The sequence below is a fragment of the Tarenaya hassleriana genome, unplaced genomic scaffold (genome assembly GCF_000463585.1).
Source record: "Tarenaya hassleriana unplaced genomic scaffold, ASM46358v1 Cleome189, whole genome shotgun sequence".
Lineage (NCBI taxonomy): Eukaryota > Viridiplantae > Streptophyta > Magnoliopsida > Brassicales > Cleomaceae > Tarenaya > Tarenaya hassleriana.
This window is the reverse complement of record NW_010965296.1, coordinates 95,758-108,130: the sequence shown is the minus strand read 5'-3', so window position 1 is coordinate 108,130 and position 12,373 is coordinate 95,758. Positions and strand designations below refer to the sequence as shown.

Here is a 12,373-nt window from a genome sequence, read left to right as displayed (position 1 = left end):
GGATTTTGCTGCGGATTGCTTGATCTAATCAGATACTAAGTACTACCGGTGAGACAGTCTTGCTTGTGAATAAGCGGTTGATTCGCTCCCTCCATAACTCGCTGAACAAGGAGTCTGCCAAGTATGCTCCTTCTATCTTCGTTGTCTGTCGGAATGCTCATTATCCATGGTTGGCAAGCGGACAGGTCCTATGGTAGGTTTCGCCAAATCCTTCTAGTCCATTATAGCCACATCTCCAAGCTCTAGGAGCAGGAGAAATAGATGCTCATGTGATTGTTCATCGTCGTCGCATAGTGTACAGATGATTATTCTATTGTCTTAACTTCTGTCTCCTTTTTTAAAATAATTAAGAGGTTCATTCGTTTTTCAATCCAACTAATTTTAGGATACGAAAATTTGCACACTTTTCTCTACTCATAGAGTCGAAACCAAAACCTTAGACTAATTTTATCATCTTTGTCTAGACCACCACCTAGTGGATTAACTCTTACATCTTGGTCGTGGGACATTTGTTTTTCTCTAGACTGTTCGCATTGTTGGTATTTTAGAGTAAACGGTTGATTGGTTTTAATATCTCATTGGATTCATGATGCACGTGTATTATGAGTATGGTGGAGGAGTAAAATACTTATAAAAGATATGTCGAGAATTGGTTTAAAGTGTTATGATTCGTCGGAAAAGGTTACGTTCGGTTTAGAACGTGAAAAGTGATCTCAGAAAAAAATGAGAGGACAACTCGAAAATGTGGGTAGACAACCTATTTTTTCTGAGGGATAAAGCTCGAATAAACGAGCGATAGCTCTAACAAACGGGCGGGCAGTCCATTTTTTCTAAGTGACTGTTTGAGCAAAAAGTCGAGACCGGTCGGCGAAAACTTCCGAGTTTTCATGTCTTTTCGACGTTTTGGTGTTTATAAATACACCAAAGGCTATATAACACGAGGAAGAACAGAAAAACACGGTTTGGTGATAAGATCTAATGGCTTTGTGAGACATTTGAGTGTTCTTACACATATTCCGCAGAAGACTATGCACAAAGGTTACTTTGTTTTCAGTTAAACAATGTTTTGTTGGTGATTATCAAAAGAGTAAATCGAAATAATTGTGGTTTTATTGTATTTCAAAAGTGGATTTCTATAATCTCATTTATCCAGTAGGATAGAATAACGCTTTTAAGAAAGTGTTCGTTACTTTTGAAGTTATATCCGGTTTCCTACTGTTTCATACATGTTTTGATAGATTGAAGATGTGATTTTCGGATTAAATCGAAGTCATCATTTTACCGGTACATATGAGTGTTTTCATATTATTAATTGTTTCCAACATACTTTGCAATTTTGCATTTGTGTTTATGTGATCATATTAATAGACACAGTTAACGTATCCAGTTTTGGTTCGACTATCTTAGTTACTTAGTATTCGAGATTTTTTTTATTAAAAGAGTATTTTAAATTGGATTCATTTTAATGATTTTAATTTAAAGATTGTTTTCTAATAAAATTTTCGTTCCTACTACTATTTTTTAATTATTTTTATTTTAAATTTAGATTCTTTTAATTTTAATTTTAAAATTATATTAAATCGATTTTCAGATCATAAGTAGAATTAAGTACATTTATATTCAGATTTCCATACTCCAAAATACCATGCACCATTTATAGTGGGCCAAAGAAAGTTCATGTTCTAACCATATTTTTAAAAATAAATATTTTTTAATTCAAATTAAATTCTAAAAATATTCGAATCAAACCTATGTAGAAATAAAAATCTGATAGATAGCATCACTAACTTGCTTATTGTAAATAGTCACATTTTACTTTATTTTTTTTTTACGACTTTGCAGCAATATACGATATAATATATCCAAACAAGAGTAAACACGTAAAAGCTACGCGACTCTAAACTTTATGGTTAGGTCCACCATTGTGTCAGGGTCGACATTTCCTTTCGGTTCCGAAGAATTTTAAAAAACGGTATCATTCAAAATTTTTCAACGATATATTTTTTTATAGAAAAAAAATTTCGGAAATCGAAACAAATGGAATCAAATATTATAAAATTATCGAGAAAAACTGAAATTTTTTTAAATTTTCAACAAATATAAAATCGAATAATATACTATATTAATTTGATATAAATTTTAAAATATCAAATAAACGAACTAAATGGTTAAAATTTTGAATTGAATCCCGAACCACCATCCCGCCGTCAAATTTGAAATCATGACGCAGTAAAATAAAATATCACGACTTTATATCATATGAAATCAAAATCAGATTTTCCTTTTTCCTTTACATCATATGAAATCAAAATCAGATTTTCCTTTTTCCTTTAATTATTATTTCATATATCATACCATATTATTAGAGAATCATATTACTATAAAAAGCGTGAGTTTATCAAAATGATGAAGAGGAAAAACAAAGAACATGGCGACTGAAGAGATCAAAACTATGCACGTCGTGATGTTTCCATGGCTTGCGATGGGTCATCTTCTTCCTTTCCTTCGCCTTTCCAAGCTCTTAGCTCGTAAAGGCCACAGAATCTCCTTTGTCTCGACGCCGAGAAATATCTCTAGACTTCCCAAATTGCCTCCAGATCTTACCACCATGATTACCTTTGTTCCCTTCACTCTTCCTCCTGTCTCGGGTTTGCCTCTCGACGCCGAATCCTCCATGGACGTGCCTTACAACACACAACAGCGCCTCAAAGCGGCTTTCGATCTCCTCCAAATTCCCGTCACGGAGTTTCTCCGGCGATCTTCACCGGAGTGGGTTGTCTACGATTACGCTTCTCATTGGCTTCCTAAAATCGCGGCGGAGATCGGCGTCTCCAAGGCGTACTTCAGCATCTTCAACGCCGCCTCCATGTGCTTCTTTGGTCCGCCGGAAGAGCTGATAGCAGATTCCAGAACTTCGCCGGAGGATTTCACGGTGGTTCCCACGTGGGTCCCGTTCGAATCGGACATCGCGTTTCGGATCCATGAGATTACGAAGTATGTGGAGAAGACGGAGGAGGACGAGACCGGAGTCTCCGACGCGGTCCGATTCGGATACTCGATCGGAGAGAGCGACGCGGTGCTTGTACGGAGCTGTCCCGAGTTCGAACCCGAGTGGTTCGGTCTGCTCCTCGACCTGTACGGAAAACCGGTGGTGCCCACTGGATTTTTGCCGCTGGTGATGGAAGAGGAAGTCTTCGTCGAGAACAACGACGAAGACACCACTTGGATTGGTATAAAGAAGTGGCTCGACGAGCAGCGAGTCAACTCGGTGGTGTATGTGGCCCTGGGGACAGAGGCGAGAGTAACTCGAAAAGAACTCGGCGAGATGGCTCTTGGGTTGGAGAAATCTGCGTTGCCTTTCTTTTGGGTACTGAGGAACGAGTCGAAGCTGCCAGACGGGTACATGGAGCGAGTCAAGGGACGAGGCTTGGTCCATTTTGGGTGGGTTCCACAGGTTAAGATACTGAGTCACGACTCAGTAGGTGGCTTTGTGACTCACTGCGGTTGGAGCTCGGTGATCGAAGGGCTAGGACTCGGACGAGTTCCAATTCTCTTTCCTGTGGTGAACGACCAAGGCCTCAACGCGAGGCTATTGCAGGGGAAGGGACTCGGCGTTGAGATACCGAGGGATGAGAGAGACGGGTCCTTCAGTTGTGACTCAGTGGCTGACTCGATTCGATCGGCGATGGCGGATGAGAGTGATGAGCCAGTGAGGGCGAAGGTGAAGGAGATGAAGAGCTTGTTTGGGAACAAGGATACAGATATGCGCCACGTGGATGAGCTTGTCCGTTATTTGAGCGATAAAGCGCGATAACGTGGATGAGATAAATATGCACGTCACAATAATGAATATGGTGATAGTTTAACATAATTAGACTCATCTAAATTATGATGTTTTAGTAAAAACTTTGATACATATGTGCGAAAATAAATTCTAAATAAAAAATATATCAATAGCCATTGAATATTGTTGAGTTAAAATTTAAATACTTTAAAGATATAACAATCACAATCGTTGTGTATTTGTTTTATGTTATTTGGTCTAGAAATCCGTATTTATATTTTTTTAATAGTTTTTTCATCACTAGAAAAAACTGTTATTAGTCCGTTAACATAAATATTGAACCATTAATTGTTACGCAATTAACATTGAGTAAGTATTGAACCACTAATCCTTATGCAACTAACATTGAATAAATATTTGATCATTAATTAGTAATGAGAAATTTTATTCATTATGGAAAGTTATAGATATTCTCTCATTTGATCTATATGTTACTCTTAATATCTTAACTGTCGATTATCTTTATAAGAAACGTATTACATGAATCATGGTGATAAATAGGGGTGGTTATTTCGTTTATTAACTGAATAATCGAACCGAATCAAATAAAAACGGTTCGGTTCGATTATTTGGTTAATAACCGTATGATTGAGAAAGTTGAATAGCCGTTCGGGTTCGGTTCGGCTTGGTTAATAACAGAATAACCGCGGTTAACCGAACGATTATTAGGGTTTTTATAATATCTTAATTTTTATCCTTATTATTATTAGTGTTATTTTTTTGTAGTTCATTTGTACCTTATGTGTTTCACCTAATAAACCATAAAATTTAATATTTTTAACTTTTAACCTAATTATTGAAGTTTTTGTAGATTTTTTTGTAACTTTTTTGGATGATTAATTATTTTATGGATTTATTTGAATATATATTTTGAAGTTTGTATATGATTAATATTCTTTTTTAAAAATATATCATAACCGAACCGAATCGATCTAAAATCGAACCGAATAAACCGAAATATTTAACCGTTTGGTTATAATTTTATTATACAAAAACCGAACTGAACCGAATAAATCTATATAACCGTTTGGGTATGATTTTTTATAACCGAAATAACCGAACCCGAAATAACCGAACTGAAAAACCGAACCGAAATCCGAAATGGCCACTCCTAATGACAATCCTCTTAATATGAGTATTATCTTTCATGATTACAATATTGATGACATTGGTTTTTGACGTTATTTTTCTATGGTTTTAGTTGTATTTCACCCCTCTTTTCTGTACAAATCTAACATTTAGGCCACATTTTATGCACGAATACTGTTTTCTTTGCTCTTTAATGTGATTTCAGGAATATTCGCGTAATCAGACGAAAACGGAGCTAAAACGGTGTTTTTGGAAATTAATTGGACCAAGTGGACAATCACGTACGAGTTAAGGAAGGTTATAGACTTGTCGCGGGCGAGAAACGAACTTCGGAGTAAAAAAGGAAGAATATCGAGGTTTAGAACATCGATCTCGACGTTTTATAACATCAATATCGATTTTGCTCTTTAATGTGATTTCAGGAATATTCGCGTAATCAGACGAAAACGGAGCTAAAACGGTGTTTTTGGAAATTAATTGGACCAAGTGGACAATCACGTACGAGTTAAGGAAGGTTATAGACTTGTCGCGGGCGAGAAACGAACTTCGGAGTAAAAAAGGAAGAATATCGAGGTTTAGAACATCGATCTCGACGTTTTATAACATCAATATCGATGTTCTTCAACCTCGATATCGAATTTTCCAGCCACCTCGAGATCAGACTTTCAGATTTCCAGATCTAGACGTTTTCAAACATCGATATCGATGTTCCATACCTCGAGATCTGAGCAGTCCAGATATCGACCTTTCACAACGTCGATATTGACCTTTCCAAACCTCGAGATCTTGGTTCCATAGAAGAATATCGACGTTAGAAAACATCGATATCGAGGTTTTTAACATCGATATTTCAAAACCTCTATAAAAAGACCGTATGGAAACCGAGAGAGGGTTCGACTTTTGACACATTTTCCGAGACACTTTGTAATTTTTGGGTTTTCAACACTTTAGAGGACGAATTGGAGTGGAGATTGCTACATTTCATTGTTCAAAGATTAAATTCTACATACTATAAGTCTTCTATTCCTTTTTTCTATTGAAATGTTGTACGAATCCATATCTATTTTGCTTTCTTCCATGATGTGTGAGTAGTTCGCTTGCCGTAGGCTAGGGAATCTAGCCATGTTACGGAATTATCAATACGCTTGAACGGTGGAATGTATGTCTAAGTTAGATCCGATTTTATGAATTGAACGTAATGATTTCTTAGGATTGTTCATCCTATAGAATTGAACTTGGATTAGTTAATTGCAAAGGAATTTAGATTAATTAATACCGGGATTCATTCATAAGATAGGTTCAATTATTAATTCCGAACGCATAGGTTGGACTTGATAAGGAATTCTTAATTCGACCTAGGAACTATGATAGCGGACGTTAATGCTTCTAACGTAGACCTGAAGATGTGGAAGCTGATAGGAAAACGTTAGTTAGAGAATGATAGATCCCTGACCGCATGCGTTCTAGGATAGAAGCTAGAGTTTCCCAAATTGACCTCAGACTGCAATCCAACCACATCTATTTAGATAATCCGTAGCATCGGTGAACCCCCGAACCTGCAGTGTTTTTAATTATAGTTTTGCCAACCAACCAACAAATCTTGCGCTCTATTCTTACTAGGATCATCATCGACACCATCACCTCTGGTCCCTGAGTTGAAGTTGCAGTAGGTGTATCCGGTGATAAGTATAGACACGTGAAACCGAAAGTAATGATCAAGGAGTGATCTCACCGGGTTTATGCGTCCGTTGGCTCGACTTGGCTCTGATACCAAAATGATACACGCTCAACGCGGAAGAGGATGGAAGGCTGCCAATCTCGATCACCGGCACTCGCAAGAGGCACTCGAATTCGGGATTGGGTATGAGGGTCGAAGTGGAGGTGGATGGGATCCGAGTTCAATCACCGGCACTCGAATTCGAACTCGAATCAAAGAGGGGAATGGCGAAGTGGATAAGTGAAGGAAAGGTGACAAGGTCGGACACACCGAACCTAGGACAGCCGCGGACACACCGTCGAGCTCGGATCACGTTTTGGACACACCAAAGACGAGAAAGAGATAAGCTTAAGAGCAAAATTCATTCAACAACAAGTCTGAAAATTAGAAGAGTGATTTTGAAAATATATAGAAAGAGAATGGAGTCTTAATTGTGCTTAACATGCACAAGAGGAGCCTAACATGCATTTAATGTGGTGGTTGGAAGAATATAGCTGTTGGAACTTTGCTTGCAGCTCAAGAAGCTTCCTTTTGCATGTAGGGTTCGGCCATGATGGTGAAGACGTGATGCAGGCCATGTCGGGGTGCGTCGGCCTCGTCTTTGTCCCGTATCCCGCTCAAGACTTGATCAACGATACCATATAGTAGTTGGCGAAGTGCCCGAGTTTTGGCGCGAGTGATTGGCGGCTCGGCCCTAACGTATGCTCGTGGGGCGTCCTTCGCGTGATGGTCGTTGTCGAGCTTTGCGGGATCAAGTGATCGTGTAACGTCTTGATCACTTGACACGTCCAAGGGCTGGTCTTCGGCTGATTGCTCCGAGGGGTCCATGTTCGCTCCTAGCTCCGTGTGCTCCCATTCAAGTGCTCCTGCTCCGGTTCCAGCTCCGGCTCCATGTCCTCATCAAGAACCACAAAGTCGATGGGGACGTAGAATTTCCCTATCTTAAGAGGCACATCCTCTAAAATCTCAGAGGGATACTTTACCGATCTATCGGCCAATTGCTAACATTAAAGGAATTAGAAACGGTATACTCACCAGGAAGTTCGAGCCGATATGCGTTATCGTTGATGCGCTCAATGACTCTGAAGGGACCGTCTCCGCGTGGTGCCAACTTGGACTTCCTCTTGTCGGAAAAGCGCTTCGGGCGGAAATGCAACCAAACCCAATCGCCTTCGTTAAATGTTACGGCTTTTCTACCCTTATTGGCTTGGCGGGCGTATTGTTCGGTTTTTCGAGCAATGTTGTCACGCACTCGCCGATGGAGCTCCTTAATGAACTCCGCCCTTTGATCCCCTTCAACGTTCACCCATTCGTCACTAGGTAATGCTACAAGGTCCAAGGTGTGATCGGATTGAATCCGTAAACGGTTTCAAACGGGGAGTGGCGAGTTGCCGAATGCGTAGCTCGGTTGTATGCGAACTCGATATGGGGAATACATTCAACCCAATTGCCGAGGTTTTTCCCGATGGTTGCTCGTAAGAGAGTCGATAGTGTGCGGCTCACGACCTCGGTTTGACCATCCGTTTGAGGGTGACACGTCGTCGAAAAGACGAGCTTAGTACCGATCTTCTTCCATAGAGTCCGCCAAAAATGGCTAAGGAATTTTGAATCTCGATCGGATACTATTGTTTTGGGGATACCGTGCAGCCTCACAACCTCACGAAATAAGAGGTTGGCTATGTTTTTGGCATCATCCGTCGTTGCGCACGGTATGAAGTGAGCCATCTTCGAAAACTGATCGACCACTACAAATATGGAGTCCTTGTGTTGTAGCTTCGGAAGACCGAGGACAAAATCCATCGAAATGTCTACCCAAGGCTGGGTCGGGATCGGTAACGGCATGTAGAAACCATGAGGGTGTACTTTCGATTTAGCTCGATGGCATTCGATGCATTTAGCACAAAATTTCCTCACATCTCGCTTAAGGTGCAGCCAAAAGAAATGTTCTTGGATGATGGCCAGCGTTTTATCTACTCCGAAATGTCCCGCAAGGGCACCTCCATGGGCCTCGTGGATGATCACGTCACGCATCGACCCAGCGGGGATGCAAAGTCGGCGATCGCGGAATAGATATCCGTCATGTAGGTAAAATGGGCCAGAAGCACCATGCCTACAATCCTCAATGACGGTTTTAAAATCTGGATCGGTCACATAGTTTTCCTTGATGAGTGCGGAGCCTAGCATGCGGGCTTCCATGACCGAGAGCAACGTATGTCTACGAGACAAAGCATCTGCGACGACGTTTTCTTTTCCCTTCTTATACTTGATTACGTAGGGAAACGTCTCAATAAACTCAAGCCATTTGGCGTGGCGTCGCTTAAGCATGGTTTGTCCTTTAAGATGCTTTAGCGTCTCGTGATCGGAATGCACGACAAACTCTTTGGCGAGCAAATAATGCTGCCATGTCTCGAGTGCATGTACAAGAGCATAGAGCTCTTTGTCATAAGTCGGATAGTTCAGCGTAGCTCCGCTGAGCTTTTTGCTAAAATAGGCCACGAGCCTCTTCTCCTGCATTAGGACGGCTCCAATGCCAATTCCGGAGGCATCGCACTCGATCTCAAAGGTTTTGTAGAAGTTTGGGAGGACTAAAACCGGCGCGGTAGTGAGACTATCCTTTAGAGCGGAAAAGGCGCACTCTTGAGTCTCGTCCCATTCGAAGACCACGTCTTTCTTTGTGACCGCGGTGAGGGGAGCAGCGATGCTGCTAAAGTCTCGGACGAATCGAGGTAAAAACTAGCTAGACCAAGAAAGCTCCGCACATGTCCGATAGTAGACGGCGTCGGCCACTCCTGTATGGCTTTGATCTTTTCGCCGTCAACTCGCAGCCCTTGAGAGCTGACCACAAAGCCTAGAAATACTAACTCGTTTGTGCAGAATGAGCATTTCTTAAGGTTGGCATATAGACCTTCTTGTCGAAGAGTGGTCATTACTTGCTCCAAGTGCGTAAGATGGTCGTATTCGCTTCGACTATAGATAAGAATGTCGTCAAAGGTAGACCACTACAAACTTCCCAATGAAGGCTCTTAGTACATGGTTCATGAGTCGCATGAACGTACTTGGGGCATTCGTAAGCCCGAAGGGCATCACGAGCCACTCGTAGAGGCCTTGCTTCGTTTTGAAGGCGGTTTTCCATTCATCGCCTTCTCTCATTCGTACTTGATGGTATCCGCTCTTAAGATCGATCTTGGAGAAGATCGTGGCTCCACTGAGTTCGTCGAGCATGTCATCAAGCCGAGGTATGGGACGCCGATACTTGACCGTGATGTTGTTGATGGCGCGGCAATCCACACACATCCTCCAAGTCCCATCCTTTTTCGGCACAAGTAGTACGGGGACAGCGCAAGGACTGAGACTTTCTCGGATATAACCCTTACTCATTAGCTCTTGGACTTGTTTCTCGAGCTCTCGAGTCTCTTCAGGGTTCATCCGGTATGCGGGCCGGTTAGGCAACGGTGCTCCAGGCACTAGATCGATTTGGTGTTCGATCCCGCGTATAGGGGGTAATCCTACGGGAATTTCATCCGGAAATACATCGCTATAGTGCTCTAAGAGTCGGCTAACAGCAGGACTATGAGTCGGTGTTTCCAAAGATAAGCTCAATTGGTCCTTGAATACCAAGAGCAACACCGATTGTTCTTGACGAACAGCGCGCACGACATGACTAGCCTTTATATAGAAATTCTTTTTATTCGGCTCATAACCCTTGGCTAGTTTCAATTGCATCTCATGCACTTGAGATGGGCTCAGTGGCGCAAGCACAACCTTTCGTTTGTCATACATGAAGGAGTATTGGTTGGCTCGACCGTCGTGGGTTACTTCCCGATCAAATTGCCATGGTCTGCCTAAAACGATATGACCGGCTTGCATAGGAACGACGTCGCAAAGGACCTCGTCGCGATATTTTCCTATACTGAACGGGATTTTGACCCTTTCGGTCACCTTGAGTTCTCCGCTGTTATTAAGCCACTGCAGCTTGTATGGGTGCGGGTGTTTTTCTGTGGATAGATCCAGCTTTTTCACCATATAGGCACTGGCCACGTTGGTGCATGAACCACTATCGATAATCATTCCACATACCTTCCCATGTACCGTGCAACGGGTGTGGAAGATCGTCTCTCGTTGGGCGGTCTCTTCCGGAGTTACTAGCGTACTAAGTACTCGTCGAGTGATTAGTAATTCACCGCTATCCGGGTAAGCGATCTCTTCCTCAAGATCGCCCGCCTCCTCCTCGTCTAATGACTCGTATTCTCCGCTGTCCGTAATAATCATTACCCTAGCATTTGGACAGTCACGAGCCATATGTCCCCTTCCCCGACATTTATAATATATGATCTCCCGTGATCGTAGATCGCGTGTGGAGTCAGTTTGAGTTCGGGATTGCGAGGTTTCTGGAGCTTTCCCTTTATCCTTATAACTTGGAAAGCTACGACCTTCGGTCGTTTCCTTTCGGGGTGTGGAGGTAGTCCTAGGGAGGGTAATGGGGTTGCTAGGCGAGGGTTTGGGCTTACTTAGCCGGGCTTGCTTACGTTGGTTTTGCTTTTCGACCTGCACGGCCAAGTGTAAGAGCTCGTGGAGGTTTTGGTATGGGTGACGCTCGACCTTTCGAGCATTACGCTCGTTGAGGCCATCGAGGAACTATGCCATCACGGTTTCCTCGTCCTCGTCCATCACTAATCTACTCCTAAGGTGCTCAAATTCCTCGAAATACTCTTCTACGGTCCTAGCACCTTGCAAAATCCTTCGATATTTTCGTTGGAGTTCGCGATGGAAATGAGGTGGAATATAGCGTTTCCGCATTAACGCTTTCATTTCGCGCCAAGTGCCGATTGGCTCTATTTGAGCACGGCGTCTTTCGGTCAGTTCTCAGTCCCACCAAGCTAAGGCGCTTTCAGCTAATAGAGTTGCCGCGTATTGGACTTGCCTACTGTCTGAATACGAATAACATTCGAATATGTTATCCATGCGACGTTCCCAATCGAGATACGCTTCCGGATCTATACGACCTATGAACAATGGTGTTTTAAGCTTAAGGTCTCCCCCTTGACCCCGGTTTGGTCTATAGTTATCATCCTCTACTTGGTTGGCCCATCGTTCGGGTCTAGCTCTATGAGGTGGGTTCCTCCTAGGGATGTAATCGGGATCCGACTCCTCGTCGGACATTATCTCTCGGGGTCTGTGGTGTTGGTGCCTACGGGGCTCTCCTCTATCGGGAAGGTTATCTACCACTCTCTCTCTCGGCCTATGTCTTGGTCGGATATCGCTTTCTACATCGCTTGGTAGATCGATAGGAGGGGGTTGGTTTTGCCTAGGGTGACCTATTGGTTCTTGCATATGCGGTTCGGGGGCCCGCCCGGCCTATAGCCTAGACAAGCTGTCCATAATCATCTGTAAGGATCTAAAAATATCGCCGTTGCTTGGTTCTCGGTTAGAACCTTCTCTAGAGGGCTCGGGGTTACTCATTGTTCGCTCAAGTCTCGCACAATGCAAATACTTCACGCAACGAACAAAAGACCCTATACTAACATGCGAATCACTCAACAAATGTCGTGCTTTCCACTCAAATAAATCAAACAGCGAGTTATGTCAACTGAAAACAAAGATGATGCACGAGATGATGTTTTAAGAGGATGGTCGGATTTCACTCAACGCAAGAAACATTCAACGTGCAATGTGGACAGATTCAATATGTTCGTGCTTATTATGGCAGCTATGTTCTCAAACTA

At 42.4% G+C, this 12,373-nt stretch overlaps 1 protein-coding gene across 1 annotated transcript; it reads left to right on the top strand.

Moving 5' to 3' along the window:
• The first annotated feature begins 2,364 nt into the window (after positions 1 to 2,364).
• On the top strand, positions 2,365 to 3,965 carry LOC104810681 (UDP-glycosyltransferase 91C1). Its single transcript, XM_010537031.1, has one exon. It carries the CDS (start codon positions 2,429 to 2,431, stop codon positions 3,812 to 3,814), a length of 1,386 nt encoding a protein of 461 aa, XP_010535333.1. The 5' UTR covers positions 2,365 to 2,428; the 3' UTR covers positions 3,815 to 3,965.
• Positions 3,966 to 12,373: the final 8,408 nt, after the last annotated feature.